The 16540-nt window shown below is 37.9% G+C and overlaps 1 protein-coding gene across 2 annotated transcripts in view; it reads right to left on the minus strand.

Annotated features, from left to right (window-relative positions):
* Positions 1-15996, minus strand: part of LOC103476779 (VPS10 domain-containing receptor SorCS3-like) — a 63360-nt gene extending 47364 nt beyond the window's left edge. Inside the window, exon 1 of one of the 2 annotated variants that reach the window (XM_008429353.2) lies at positions 14958-15996. In XM_008429353.2, the coding sequence (XP_008427575.1) occupies positions 14958-15605 (648 nt within the window). In that variant the 5' untranslated portion in view covers positions 15606-15996. The remainder of the gene's footprint in view (positions 1-14957) is intronic. The other variant, XM_008429355.2, reaches the window with a different exon arrangement.
* Positions 15997-16540: the final 544 nt, after the last annotated feature.

Below are 16540 nucleotides of genomic sequence, written 5' to 3' on the forward strand. Positions count from 1 at the left end.
TAAAGATTCATCCAGTGAGAGAAACAGCGCCACTCCAGGACAGTATCTGTACTGCACCGCTACGCTACAACGCCACAGCACAGATCAGGACCTTCACCCTGTATCCTTGAGACAAGTAGGTAGGCTTACTGCAAAGCAATCAGGTGAAATAAGTGGACGGGGGCATGTGTGCATTTGTTTTTATGTGGTTTGACACAACGTTAGCCATTAGCTTGGAGAAACAGAGAGAGCAACACACTGTACTGGAGTGGCGCCATGTCACAGCGTGAATGGCTCATGTTCTGACTTGCTGGAAGAAACGCTACTCTGCATGAATGAACCATGTGATCAGGTGAGCGGATCTTGTTAGCAATTAAGGTATTTATTTTTTTCTGAAAATCAAAGTAGTTTTATTAAGTGACACAAATATTATCTTCAATAATGCACTCAAAGGGAATGGTCAAATTTGAACATAGCTAGGAACACATGCTTACTAGAATTGGATTTACTATCACATCAAAGCACATCATGATCCATCTGGACCACTCTGACATTTTGGAAAACCCCACATGCTCAGTTATTGCGAAACACGACCTCCTGGTTTCATTTTCACTCAGAATGCAGTCACTTTAAAATTCTGTCATGTGCTGCTTTAATGTTTCTACGAGAAATCCTTAGTGACACCCACTACTTTGACTGACTGTTGGATGCTTCATGAACTGCCTGATAACGTTATTACCCCTCTTGAGATGCCAGTTATGCCCTAGACTGCCTTTTCTCAATGTTTCATCATCTTCTAAAAGTTTCAGATATGTGTTCATATATGTGTTGTGGCTCAAAAAGAGCTAAGAGAAACTTTTAACTATTATCGATATGTATTTTAAAATATTCAGCTAACATGTCAAAAACATAAAAGCCAAATAGAGTCATAAATATCAGGACTCTGAGTTTTGTTACTGGTAGTTTTGGATTTTAAGAAATTTGGTTTTAGTTCAGTGATTACTGATTTTTCTGATTTCTATGTTTCTCTAGGTTTTATTGTAGCTTTGCCTTCTCATTTTTTCTAAGCTATTTTTTTGTTGTTCTTTCGATTTACACCACTGCTCATATATGTATTGACAAATTTCTGTTATCTGTCTGTAATCTGAATTTGGATTATAGATATACACTTTCTAGATAATTCATAAAGTCATAACTTGGCCAAAATATGGTTCTTGTTAGTCCTTGTATTGACGTCCAGCTGCCAAGTGACGTTTTTCAGCAATAAATATGTGCGTACAAAGTCTGCTTCAAAATGACAGAGGTGTTAAATGCTTCTGGATTCTTTTATAAAAACTGTTCTCCAGTCTTGTGAAACCCATCCCATTAAAACACGCAGTAAGTACTGTTTTGCAATGTTGGCTAAGCCATCTGAGAGCTATAAGAACACAAGTCTGCAGCGGTACTGATATGGTAAGCAAACTGTATCAAAATGAGGACAGTTCTTATATGTCAGAACAAAGTAGTCATAAAATGTCAGTCTATTTTTGCTTGTAAGATCTAAGATTAATATATTCATGCATCCATTAGAAATTACCTGATGCAAACACCTGCAGAGAAAAAGAAACACAGTAACCCCTGCGCATTTGCATAGACTTCTTAAAGACAGCAAAATCAAGAAGCAGTGCAAGTGGGTGGACGATAGAAAAACCACCACATCTTGATTTTGCTTCTGTTAGGAGGTTTCCGAAGCAGATTACTTAGCAGGGAGACAAATGTCTTTCAGGAGAAATGGTGTGGTCGAAGAGTGGCCTTACTCTGTCCTCGTCTTATCTGTAGACAAAATTGATTGTTTGTATTTTTGTGGGCGAAAACATACTCTGGGGAAAGCTGCTTTCATCAAGTAAACTCCGGCAAAATGTACCTTGTGCATTAGTCGACGATCTGTATGTTTGCTTATCCACCCAACTCCTGAGCTTTGGTCATATAACACAAATGCTTCAAGCTTGAAAGGTTTCAACAATCAATTCAGTCCATTATGGGGGGGAAATTAATGAAATGGGTTTCACTTCAACCGCGGCTCTATTGTGACGAGATTTTGTGGCCATGTTGGGCTTTTCTTCCTTTAACAACAATAGACAATAAACTGCTTTTTTGCCCTCAGAGGGATAAAAAGATTGTGAATGGCCTGCTTCATTTTTTAATGAAAGCTTGGGGTAAAAGTCAAAGAAATATGTTTAATGGACCAGCAATGGAAAGAGCACTTATTTTTCCTTCTCCTGTGTTCTGACATTGTCAGACAGTGAATTGTAGTTTGCACTTTAAAAGGTAAAAACACAAGGAACTTGGTGTTCAAGGACAAATTTGATTACCATTTATTTATCTAATTTAAATGTTGGAAACATACGAAAAGTTTTTAGTAAAACTGTAGCAGTCTAAAACTAATTTAATCACTGTATGTTATGGGAATGCATTAGGACTTTTCAGTCTGCCAGTTCGTTTGCATTCTTTGACTGTAAGCATGACAACAATCATTTTGATTCATTTTATCCTGTCTTCCAGGAAACCACAGCAAATAATATGATATCTGGCCGGGTGAAATATCACATTATAAATTCTATATAATTTAAAATTAACTGTTTGTGTGAAGGGTTTGATTATAACTTTGCATTTTGAACTGATTCCATATTACTACTTCCTAGTAGTAATATGGAGACAGACAGCACAAACAACCATGCACACACACACTCACACCTAGGGGCAATTTGGAGAGGCCAATTAACCTGACAGTCATGTTTTTGGACTGTGGGAGGAAACCAGAGTACCCGGAGAAAACCCACACATGCACAGGGAGAACATGCAAACTCCATGCAGAAAGACCTGGGCTGGGAATTGAACCCAGAACCTTCTTGCTGCAAGGCAACAGCTCTACCAACTGCACCACTGTGCAGCCCCTAATATATTTTTATTTACTTAATAGCTTTTAATTGGATGCAAATGTATGGCAACAAGTCAATGATTAAATGCAATCTGCTGGATTTCCAAAAGGTTTTTTAAACTAATCCAAGTAATTAAATTGGGGTATTATGGAAAAGCATCTTTTAGATTTGACATAAGTTTTGACATAAGTGATGTCATAGTATTATTCCCTCATCTGAAACATACCTGGAGTTTTGGTTAGATTTTTTTCCTGCGTTGTTGAGAAATATTGAATCTCCTTTGGCAGCCACTTCTGGTGGTACTACTGGTCTGCTGACGTCATTATAATATTTGTTGTGAAATGGCCCTATGTAAATGAACTCAGCTGCATTGAAATACAGTTTCTAGGGGCTTGCTAGAAAAAGAAAAAGGTACAAAAACAAGACATCTGTAATTCTCCATCACATTGGCTTAAACTATCCCTTAGACTGTTCCACTGGATACTGTGTCAACTTCTTTTTCTCTGCACTGTACCATAACAGGAAGGAATGAACTGTTTGTAAGTGGATATGATTCTCAAACTGACTGTAATGAGCTGAAATACACTGGAATAATATAAATCAATTTAGACTGAATCAAATTTCATTAAAATGGAGATAAATTGGAGCTGTTTGGACCTCAGGGCGAATGATCTGTATAAACAGTTATTGGCCTTTCACAAAGTAAAAAAAGTATATAAATATTTAACAATGTCAGAAATAGACTTACTTTAGTGAAAACGAGCAACACAGAAAACGAAAGTCTATACGACTAACATAACAAGATGGCTCTGATCGACTGACATATCCTGGAAACAGGACTGAAATAAATAAGAATATATTCAAAAATGAATACAATATATCCCCCAGACAGCTGGGGAAAAAAGCAGCAGTAGCAGTAATAATCCCTCCAGCACGGCCACAGGGACATTATTTGTTCCCAATGTAGAGTATATGAATTTTTAGCTCATCATATAACCCCTGAGTCTGTGGCGGCTCTGCACTCGCACACGAACACAAAAATGCAGACATATGTTTGATTCCTAAAAATAAGACAATATGAAACGATGACGATTTTGATATTCAAGTTCCAATTTTGAAACATTAATTAACTTTTTAAGTCAAAAGATGTGAAATATCTATAACAAAATGTATTGCTGATGGATAATTGGCACATTTACTCTGTACAAAAGAAGCAAAATAGCACATTTTCCTTTCACATTTGATGATGAAGAAATAGTGCTAAATAAGAAACAAAAGAGAAAGTATTTGAAAACACCATATAATATTTCAATGTTCTTGATCAAACGCCCTGGGTATAAAATCCTGTCTTTCACTTTGCATTTCCCTCTTAAATTGATGGAAAAGCGCTTCAAACTCATGTTGATCATGTACATTTTGTACAAAGCTGAAACGTCTGGCACACATTTAGCAATTAAATGTTTCCTGCTGCAGCTCAGGGAATAAGTGAAAGGCCAAACATAGTAAAGCCAAAATATAATTAGATTCTGTTTTGTGATTTATATAATCAATTTTTTTGATGACACTTCCATCATGTTTCAGCTCATTCACTAAGTCATGTAAATGATATGCAGGTTTGTCAAATCTGACCTCTGCAAAGATTGTATTTATTCTGTCATGAGTTCTGCCAAAATTGTAATCAAAATTAATTCACTTATTGACGCAGCCTGTCAGACAATGACTCTTTTTTTTTGTTTTGTTTTCTTTTACTATTATGGCACAGCCAACCGGTTATTTTAAAGGATCGGTTCCAGGATATCCAATGAGCGAGTATTCTGTTTTCTAAATGTGCCATTTTCTGTTTGGAAGTTTTCCATCATTTCCATTGATTGCACCGTGTGTGTGGCACTTTAGGTTGGGTCTTTTGTTACTCGCTAGATAGGAAAAGCCATTTTCCACCCTGCAACTAATACATTCCTGTCACTGTAAGCTGCCAAGTCGCGCCATTATTTAAGCTGACTGCCACCTGAACAGTTCCAGTCATCTTTAAACATGATAGTAGCTGCTGTGTTGCTTCAGGCAATATGCTGCTTCAAGGTGTAGTGATTCTCGGCACATAATCTTGCTAAACCAGGTTCACTTAGGTTGCCTGATATCTGGATAGAAAGACACAATCAGCTGTGACCTTTAGGCACAACATTTTTCACCCTGAAGTGGGGCAGTGTGTGTAGACGAAATCTCCCTGATGACTAATAAAGCTGTCTACCAATTGGGATTTCAATTTTATGATTTTTTCCCAATCAGAAAATGCATAAATTTGTTTTCATAAACTAATCACAAATATACTATGTGTCTCCCTCACTGCAACAGCTATTAAACTAATTAATCACATGCAAAACTGTCAAATATGATTCTGCACCCGCTTTGTCTCTTTGATTAAATGTGATGGATAAAAAAAAATGTGTGCGTGTATTTGTGTGTGTGTGGTGCACAGACAGAGAGAGAGATAGAGAGAGACAGAGAGGCAAGCAATGTCAGTGTGCTTGAGTATGAAACTGATGGGAACTCTGTATTTACTGCTTAAAATGCACTTTGTGAGGCACAGCTAAATTGTAAGTGCTGAGGAAGTGCTGAGAGGATATGTTGATGGGATGCATTATGGTCCCTGAGCACAAATGATTCATGAAAAAGAGCACACATGCATGTCTTTTGAGGAGCAAAAACTGGGATTTTACTGAATTATTTCTACTGTAAGGGGTGATTTATTTTTTTTGTCAATGTGACACAAAATAAAACTTGAAATGAAAAAAGAAACATATTAAAATATGATATTCTAATTTTATCTTTTTTTTGGCAGCTTCTGATAAAGTCTTCTTAAAACACATGGCCGTGTTCTTCTACTGCTAGTGCCAGTGACCTACCGCTAATCTAACAGTGATTACAGGAGCAGCCTTCCATGAAATGTTAACTGGAGGAAGGATTAATTTGATCTAAATTTAAAGAGCTGGACAAGGTACTGTTTTTTACTCACAAAGCTGTGAAAAACTAGTCTGTTTCTTACTGTAGCATTAATAATTATTTCTAACACAAAGATAGATTAAAAACCTTAATAATGTCAAGAAAAACATAAAAAGCTGGCGATAGCCATTAACAACTGCTGCACACATCTCTACAGCAAAAGAACGTTTGAGGTTCATTTTAGCATGAAAAATACTCATTTTTTAGAGAATCCACGTGAAGAGTCTTGTATGTGAGAGTACTCATAAGATCAGTCTGATCCTTATGCAAATACCAGTTTAGTTACTTGCAAACTTTATGACTATTTCACGTTGCTGGAAACCACAATTGCATATCTACAGTCCCCGAGGAAGCCATGTGTTTCTGCTCCAACATGTCCACTGGCGAGGGTTGGTGAAAAGAGTACAGCTTATGTAATTTATTTATTTAAAGTCATGCATAAAATGTTGTAAGCCTAACCAAGAATCTTCTGTGTAAATTATTTTTGAGGGAGGTGGGGGTGGTGGTAAGGACAGTGGTGCGGTGAGCCTGGGAGTTAAAGAAAGTCCAAGGTAAAAGAAGAGGGAAGTAATTGCTTACTGCCGGAGACGAACAGAGGCACATAAGCCCATCAGATGAAACTGGGTGTTTTAGAGCAAAGCTGCCTACCCGCCAATAAGTGCTTGTTTGTCACTAATAAAGCTGAAGGTCGCACACACAATTCCCTATCCTCTGATTTTTTTTTTTGGTCAAGCATGTGTCAACAAAAACAAAATCAAAATCATCCTAACCCTGAAAATTACCCCAGAGACTAAAGTAAAATAATTTTTACTTCTTTCTTTGGCACTTTTAACTGCCTTGTTGTTGTGATGTGCTATGCTAATAAACTTGACTTTAGTGACTATAGGTTGCTACAGATTGGTGGTTGAGACTTCAACTTTATTAGATTTTGGTACTAAAGCTTGAGTTACATAAAATAGTGTTTCTCTCCTTCATGATCTCTTTAGATTGTATTCTTTTCTTCGACTTAAACTTTTTACACGGAAGAGAAAAATAATAAGAAATAGGCTGAGAAAATACAAGTCTGTTATGCCAAGCAACAACTGCTAACAAGTGTTGCAATACCTTCTCTTTTTTTTTCTTTTTGGACTATTTCAAGCTGGACTTGCTGGTTTGCTTTGCATCAGAATCTGCACTGATTTAGCTGAAGTACTCTCAGGCGTAAGGTACAAACTAATAGTCAGACGTCGTCTCTCAGAAAATTCTCCATGAGAGAGAAAAAAAAATCAAGAAATCATTGCTTCATCAATTATGTCAAGTCGTCAAAGTCCTAAAGCACCACTTTCCTAGATGTTATTTTTCTGAATTAATATCTCATGATGTTTAATGACGAATATGAGACAGGGCGCTGCGTTCTTTTGGTCTTTTGGTTTTACCTCAGAACACATTGATGCCATTTTGCCCTGTCTTTTGTTGCTAAGCCATTAAAGGGATGGTATTATGGAGTTTCCAGGCACAAAGTACCGTTTTAAAGGACTTAAGAACTATGTTACCTTCAGTTGTCATATAAAGGTTGCATGTATCAAAAACGACTTAAAAAGAAATTTGACATCGTAATTTGATGCCTTTAACTTGGGTATTCATCACTTTAAGAAGCCCCTGCTCTTTTCAACACTGTCTTCAAGCACATCAGCACAACAATGCTTCTCATTATCCTGTTTACAACCGTTCTTAGGTTTGACTGAGAAGTAGTTCCTATTAGCAGCTCAGCAGACTCATAGCTCCACCAGGTGTTTGCTGCTAGTCTGGAGGAGCTGAGTGGAGAAGGGATTCTCTCTGAAGCAGAAGCTCGGTTGGGGAACTGCAGATCTGAAGGAGGAGCTTTGTAAAAAATAGGCGGTGCTCTGTGTTTATCAAGCGTTAAGGCGTACCTGAATGGCTGCCATAGGAGATAAAAGGATTCCTCAAAAAATGAAAGAATCAAAGCAACACTCCAAGTATATTTTTGAAGAGGGAATGACATCACATGATGGGAGGTTCAAGAAAGTAGATTTTATATACCTCCGCTCCCCTCATTTAACACTGACCTCAGGCAAGTGATCATAATCAGGCCAGTGAACTCATGTCGTCAATCACCTAATTTATGATTTAACTAGGCTGTATCAGATGCACATACAGCCTAGGCATGATTAGTTAAATTCAAGAAATGTGATTAAGGACATGCAGGTAATCTGTTTTTATTTTTTTAATTTTTTGCAGACCAATAATAATTTTATTTAGGGCTAAGTTCAATAAACTATTTTCAAATTCCTCTAGGAAATTAATTGTTTTTTGTTTTTACTTGCATCGTGTTTGCTTGATATAAATAACTGTGATCATCAGAAACATATAAGTGTGACTAATAGTCAAAAAGGTAAAAAAATTATAATGAGCAAACACATTTTCTCACAGCAATGTTCTTGACCGTTTAATGGATGAGGCCATAGTTCAGGTTAAAAGAGATCCTTGCTGAGTGGAATAACTATGATTTGTTACCACGATTTTAAAAAAGTCTAATCCTACTGTGAAGGTAGGCAGATTCAAAAAAAGAAACAATGGTACTGAAGCGGTGGGATTCCAATTTGCTGTGACAGTGGACTCAATTACAATCACTGGAAAACCACATGATACCAACAATTGCTATGAACATGTTTACTTATGAGCAGACATGTCTTGAGCACCAAAGAATAAAATCGGTGTGGTATCCAAATTTTTTATTTAAAAAAAAAAAAACGCACTCCAGAAGAATTCAAAAGCTGACCTTCTTTAGCAACAAAAACCAACAAAACTTTTGCAGTTTTAAAAAAGTTGTAGGCACCTCAAATAAAACTAATTGTACTCTTTTAGGAGAGTGTTGCTGTTTCTTTTGTCCACCCAGTCATTATACAAAACAAACTGCAAAACAAGAGGTTTCCTTAATTAATGAATAATTTTTTTCCTGGACCTCAGAATGCAAAGTGATTAGAATATTGTTGTTTTTGGTTAATTAACGGTTATAAGTTTTGGCTTATGATTATTCTTATAACGATTAGCCATTTTAATGAGCGACAAAATAAGTTTTCAGTGTGTAACGCTAACGATTGTGTCAACTGGCTCGCTTGGTTGAGCTTTGTCAGGAGGCTTTTCCTGAACTCGTGAACTCTTTTTCTAAACTATTAAAATGAACGCACAAAGTTGAAATCAAGGCGGAGAGGTCCTATACTTTGATCCCAGCAGTTATGAAACTATTTTTTGTATAAAAAAGAAAACAACAAATAAAATGTAACTTTTATTGAATTGGGTGCGGCTTTGACTTTGTCCCTCATCAATAGCCCTTATTACAGTAATCTGCAAGAGTATTTATATTCAGAAGACTTTTTCACATTCTGCCGCGTTAGAACCAAAAGCTTCTGTTGTTTTTCACTTAGACTGTAAAACCTAGCAGTACATCCTAAAAACAGAAATTAGTTTAAATAACTTGTGGTAAAGTTGTGGTAACTCATTTCCATCAATTAAATAAATATTTGTTTGAAGTAATAACTCAGTGGTTTTACTCTATCACAATGTATTTTGGATTTTAAACTAAACAATTATCCTTGAAATGTTTAAAGCTTGGGATATTTTTTATATACAAATACCGATTTAAACTTTTTCACAATGTTATCGATGTCTGATGTATTGCTTGGTCTCCACAATGCGGCTTGTTTGCTTATGTTCTCTAGCAAACCTACGGGGCCTTTGCATAATGACTGTATCTTTATGGACAATAGTTACACACAAGCATCCTCTATTTGCAAATTCAGTGACTTTTGAAAGGAACTGGTTGCTATGGATTTTAATTGGGGGTCAACACAAGTTCAGTAAGGGGCAGTGCAGTACAAATGCATATAAATTTAACAAACTTGTTATTCCTGAAAAAAGCAATTAAACCTTGCATTATTTTTGCTTGCATTGCTTAATTATGACCTACCTTGTGTTAGCCTATGATATATTAAGCAAACTGAAGTTTATGGTTCTAACACGACAAAATGTTGAATACGTTTGAATACTTTTGCAAGGCATTTTTGCCAACCGCATTTATTAAGTAATCATGGAAAATAACATTTAGTAAAACCCGGCGCTCAGATAAAGGTGTCAATTCTCCTCGTTAGAAGCCATCACAACTGGCCAGCAAAAACAGAATTAAACTTCTCTGAAGTTAATTCACACGATTGCCGTGTTCACAGTGACTGGATAAATGGCTGTACTCTACGTTTTTATATAGCACACAGCCGCAGTTTCCGTCAGCATCTTACGATTCCATCAGTGGACGGTGCACCCTAAAGGCTTAAGACAAGTGGGATTAATGAACAAGTGTGTGGTGTTGACACCTCCAGAGACAAGCATGTGGAGGACAAGAATGCCTTGCAGGGGGAAAAAAAAGATTTTTGATTTGTTTTTGTGCCACCAGTTGCAACTTTACAAAAAGAAGAAGAAAAAAAACACAAACTAATACTTGTTATTAAAGTAAATATAAAATTAGAAGAGAAAAACTCAAGAGAAGCAGAGTACGGGAAAGTCATCTAATATAAAGTGCACCACAGAGAGACAGTAATTTATACTCAAATATAAAAGCATGAACTGTTTTTGGTTTTCATCAAGCATAGTGAGGATCAAAAACCCCCTTAGATAGAAAGCAGGGGGCCAGAGGATGATAAAAAGTTCATGGATAAAAGCCTTAAGGAACTATTAACCCTTTGACTGAACACCATTAACGAGTTTTTCCCATGTTTGGCAAGAAAAGCATTTAATATTTTACAACTGATTTGCAGGATGAAGGATATGCATTTTGAGTACAAAAGAAACTTCAATTTTGCCTTTTGCTATGCCTCTGTCGTGAAAGGTTTATACTGCTCTTTTCATCATCCTGTAACAGAACCAAATTCTGGTCAAACACCTCTGTGATTTGGGAACCCATTCCATTTGATTTTATGGATCAATGAATTTCTGGCGCATTAAATGGAATGGCTGTCTATGTAATGAAACGGTTTTAAACACAGGTGTCCCCCAGGGCCATGTCATTTCCTCTTTTTTTATTGTCTATTTATACCAATGAGATTATGAGGAACAATAATGGCCTCGTTTTGATTAAGCGTTCTGACAACACGACCCAGGGGGCCTGTCTAGTTCTCTGTAAGTCACAACAGAAAAAAAGAAGAGACAACAGTACAGAACTGACAGATCCGTTTGACTAATTCCACCTCAAAAGGAAGAGCAGAAAAAAAAGAGAAGGAGAGGAGCCAGCCTCATCAATGCCTGGCTCCTCTTAAAGCAAGTTCCCAACAGCAGGGCAGTAAAGATGATCAGACCCTTTTCTGTATAGGAACGTTATTTACAGGGACGCACAGAAGAAGCTCCAGGGATGTGTAGTCAATAAAGATGCTCATTAATGTCCTCGGCTCGAACACTCTGTCCTGGTTGGATCAGCTGTCTGTGAGGAGCTTGCAAAAATGGTCAATCAGGAGCCCAAAATCATTTGGCTGCCAATAAACTCCCCGATCGTCATCAACTGGCTTGCACACTAAGACGCCTGCCTTTAAGGGGAGGATGGCTTTGCATCCACTGGAGCAGTTTAATACGTGCTGCAACAGCTGTTTAGCACTTATGTGAGAAAAAAACAAGTTTGTAATGCATTACAACCAAAAACTTTTACAGGTTTTGAGAGAGTTTTATATGACAATCCAACACTAAGAAATTCATATTTGTGATGCAGAAAAAAAAAGCAAAACAAAAAACTTTTTAATACTAAAAATCTAAAAGTGTGATGTGTATTTGCATCCCACCCCCTCCATCCCTGTTAACATCTCACTACAATTACAGTTGCAAATGGTGTATACTACCACCATTTATGCATATGTGGAGACAAAAGAATTTGCCAACTTTTCTGCGACAAATAGCTCAAGCTCAGTGGGATTGGATGCAGAGAATGAATGAATAGAAATGTTCAGTTGGTTTTATGTCTAGAATTTGAGATTCAACACAAATGCGATGAGGTGGCTCTCTTTGTTTTTCTGCTGGAAGGTTAACCTCCGGCTCAGCCTCAAGTCATTTGCGACTTTGAACATGTTCACTTCCAGGATTGCCCTGTATTTAGCTGATGATCGTCCCCATTTGGTTTTGACCACACAAGGCTGTTTTTGCATCCTTGTGTGGGATAAAAAGTTCATCTCCACGACTCCAACAACACTTGTGGCAAACTGCAGTGATGTGGCTTATAGCTTTCCTTGAATAATTCAGCAATCTGGCATCTTTTACACAAAAGTCAGATATGGGAAGTGCATGGCTAATAGTTGTGCCTTGAAATTCTTTCACCTGAGCAGCAGATCTCTGCTCATGCTTACTCCTCCAGAGTAAGCATGAGCCATGGCCTTCTTCTCAGTGTGTTCCTTGCATGGCCAACACAGAACTATTCTCTTTACACTAAGATTAAATGATATGGAGATTGAATATATTTAATAATTAGTGGATCTCTGAAGGCTATTGGTTTGCACTGGATTTCATTTAGCAGAGGGAAAGTAAAGAGAGACTAACATATTTTAAATATTTAAAAAAAGCAAAACAAAAAGCAAAACCATCTATCATCTGCCTTCTATTCCCCAATTGTGCCATATTCTGTTTTCACACAAAATACAAACATGACACAATTAATTTTGTGGATGTTACGTGAGGCACTGGAGTTTTTTCATATGAAATTTCACCAGCCATGTTGCTGTCCATCTATCTGTTGTTTATGCACACTTGTTCTTGTAGGGTTACAGTGTTGTTTTTCCTAATTTGCGCAATTGAAATGACCCCCCAAACTAAAACAGCATCATTACAAATAATATTCCTTCTTATCACCTTCCCCATTCACATGTAAGCAGCAAGACACATGCACTATACCAATCAATACTACACGCAGTTAAGGAGCATGAATTTAAAAGGGAATTTGTGGGGTATATGTTTTATTCCCCTGGTTGAGCCCAATCAATGTTATCTCTCTTAAAGTCAGAGTCCAGGGGGCTACGACTTCAGGCTTTGATGTCTTAGACAATCCCAGAAATCAAATGATAGTTGGAAGACTGACTCATGGACAGGTTCAGGCTTTTTATACGATGAGATTCTTTATCAAATCTGAACTCAGAAGATCCCCTGCTGGCACTTTTCGCCATCACCCTCAACATCTCTCTCATTTTTCTTCCTGTGGGATTTGACATATTGGCCAAATCGCAGGCAATGTCTTGAAGTGAAAATTTGATAGAACTACCCTAGACCGCAGGACTGAAGTAATTTTCCTTCAAATGTCCCTTTAAGATTGAATTTATTATCAGTCATTTACATCTAATATAGCCTGAGCTCTAACATCCAGTCGTAAAACCCCATAAATTTAAGCTCCGCCGTTTCACTTGTACTTTCAGGACCACAGACTGGAGTCCAGATTGTATAAATCTAAAATGTTGACTGGCTGCAGTGACAAGCTCATCAAAGATCCGGTGAATACTGTTGTGGAGGAAAAAGAAAAAAGAAAAAAAAAAATTGGGGGTGGGGGTCATCAATGTGAAGAGATCTGAAAACTAAGCTCATATTTCACTATTCATTACATATGAGGTTGTATGACTTCAAAAATGCTTCGACGTAGCAAAAGTCTGAGAACATAATAATATGCGCCATATAACAGAAAATGGAACAGATAAGAAAAGCAATTAAAGATTGAATTATAAAAAGAAATTGATCTGGCTGTTTTAAAAAAAAAACAGGAATATTAGCTCTTTCACTGGGGATGTGGAAATGATTAAATGTGGAATGAAATGATTGTTTCTGACACAGAGTGTTTTGCCTACTAGACTGAGGTGATCTAAGTTACCTGAAGTAAAAAAAAAAAAAAGAAAGAAAGATGTAGAGCAACAGCTTTAGTCCAAGGCTCTTTGTAGTTTGGAGATCTTTGCTCCTGATAAATCCTGCTGCTTGCAAACATCTTTGCATGCTGCATATTTAAAGCAGGAGATAAAATCACCTTGGCTTTGTCTGTGTGTTGCTGGAGTGTGTGTACCCACAATATGTGTTCCAGAATGTAGTGAAAATGCGTGTGTGTGCGCGCGTGCGTGGGTGTGTGTTTGCGTGACGGTGTGCGTGCGCGTGCGAGGGTTTGTGTGTGGGTGTGTGTGTGTGTGTGTGTGTGTGTGCGTGTGCGTGTGTGTGTGTGTGTGTGTGTGTGTGCGTGCGTGTGTGTGTGTGTGTGTGTGTGTGTGCGTGCGTGTGTGTGTGTGTGTGTTTGCGTGAGGGTGTGGGGGTTAATGTGGAGGGATACAGCAATGTCTTGGCATGCATTTCAGCTGCCTTGTGGTGTTAAACCGGGATTTATCAAGACAGCAAGCATACCGAGCAACAACATTTATCAACTAAGCAAGAGTTTACTGTCAATAATAAAACTGTGTTTAATTTGCTAAAAGGTCAGACGCTGTTTCATCAACGTCACATTAGGGGCCCAGGTTGGACACAGTTATTCTAATTGTAGCTCTTACACCTCTCTAGGAGACATTACTTGATTATTTCATAAATAATTAATGTGTTGTGATTGCTGCCAAAATGCCTGCACCCTCCCACAGCTCTGTGCCTCGTCAAATTTACTTGCAAGGACGGATATTAATTTAAAGTTCAAATGACAAACAGTTGAATAAATGATTCTTCTTTGAATAAATCTAAAAAAAAATTTTTTTAAAAAGCAGAGAGAGAGATAAACAGGAGAATTGCGTGCATTCAAAACACCCAGAGGGCATCTACAACAAACAAGAGAAATGAGTATTGATGCAGAAATGGCATTATAGCATTATAGCATATTGCCCTATAGCATATTATAGCACAGTTTGTTATGTGCGTGTTTCTCGGGCTTAAATATTTACGTATGAGAAAGCCGTGCGTAAAAATGTGGTTTTCTAAAAACAGCTAAAACCTTTCAGTTTTAAGACGCAACTGCATATACGCAAGTGAGGGGCATTTTAAACCCTTACGATCTTTAAGTTGAGTGTTGTTTTTCAAACTGAAACTCACGCTGCTATTCTGCCCGGACCAGTGCACCATCGCCTGGTTGTGCGTCGAGTCTCCCGACAGAGCAAAAGTGGAGGTGTCCAGGTGAGGCTCGCTCTGCGTCGAGTTTGAACCTCCGCTCTCCTCCTCTGTGCTCTGGTACTCGCTTTTGAAGTTCGAAGCACCTTGGACAGTTCTGACGGACCTCCGCGCTTCCCCAGTGATACTCCTGTCCAAATTTTCGTTGTAGGACACGCCGACACTTCTTTTCTTCCTCTCCCCGATTGAAATTGTGGCTTTGGGTGTTTCAATCACTGCCGCCGAAATATTGTCACACTTTTTGTCTGGTATTTTGAGATTGTTGAAATTGTTTACCGTTGAGCCATTTGTAATCACGGTTTCATTTTTCACCTCCTGCTTATATTTTGGTCTCGCGGATCCGTCAGTTTCAGACCTGTGCAAAACTTCATTGCGGTCACTGACTTTCAGCGAGACTTTGATCCCCGCTGATTCTCTGATCACACGTCCCATCGGCGACGTTACGTCCATGGGATAAAATCTGTTTGCCAGTCTAGGAAAACTTATCTCCGCCCGAGTCGCCAACTTGAGGTGAAAGGGGAAAAGCTGAATGAAAGCCAAAAGAAAGCAACTCCTAAATGACCAAAGTGCCATTGTGCTCTCCAAATCGGGCAGCCTTCCTTTGCGGAGAAGATAACAGTGCGGCAAAGCTGTTCGATTTCTCAAATATTCAGAGAATCATGTCTGCAAGTAAAAAAAAAAAAAAAAAAAAAAAAAAAAAAAAATCCATTCAGCAGAACGACTCACGTCCAAGAATTTGTCAAAGTGAGGGACCAGTTGGGGAGGCGCTGCGCATCAGGCAAGCGCGCCAGCAGAGAGTATCTGCAAGAACGGGTAGTATAGAGCTCATGAGGACGTCTGAGGAAAAAAAAAAAAAGAAAAAGAAAAAAAGGAGGGAGACTTTAAAGCCTTCAAATCATTTTGAAATCATTCCACGACCTAAGCTTTCATTCAGTAACATCTCTGGCTGTTTGTGAAAACCTGTGGAAGTTATCCAGAGCAGCGCTTGACAGAGTTAAAACCGTTACCGGAAAAAAAAAGAAAAAAGAAAAAGAAGTGATTTGCATAACATCGTTCAATCTTAGGCAACATTTTGCCTGTGAAACGACTGTGGAGAAAAAAACAAAACAAAACATAATTTGCTGGCATCAATCAGCAGCGGATTCACCTGTCAGCTGTGTACACCCGAGCATATGTGGGAGAGTTCATTTGCGAGAGATTCACTTGGACTGCTGATAAAGATCCAGATTTACTAATATTGTTCCAAGCCGCGATGCTGCCGAGGTGCAGAATTTTCTGTTCTCCTCTTGTCCCTACAAGAGGTTTTTGTTTTCGTTTTTTTATTTATTTTTTTAATTTTTTTATTTTAGTGGCCTTAAAAATACCACAGGCCTTCTCCAAGGACACACACATTATTAAAAGTTAGAGGTCTGATAGATTCACGAGACAGAAAGCAGTTTTGAAAAGTTAAACTGTCAGTAATCCGATTGGAGAAGCATAACGTACTTCACACACAGAGTGAAAAACTT

This window comes from Poecilia reticulata, linkage group LG15 (genome assembly GCF_000633615.1).
Source record: "Poecilia reticulata strain Guanapo linkage group LG15, Guppy_female_1.0+MT, whole genome shotgun sequence".
Lineage (NCBI taxonomy): Eukaryota > Metazoa > Chordata > Actinopteri > Cyprinodontiformes > Poeciliidae > Poecilia > Poecilia reticulata.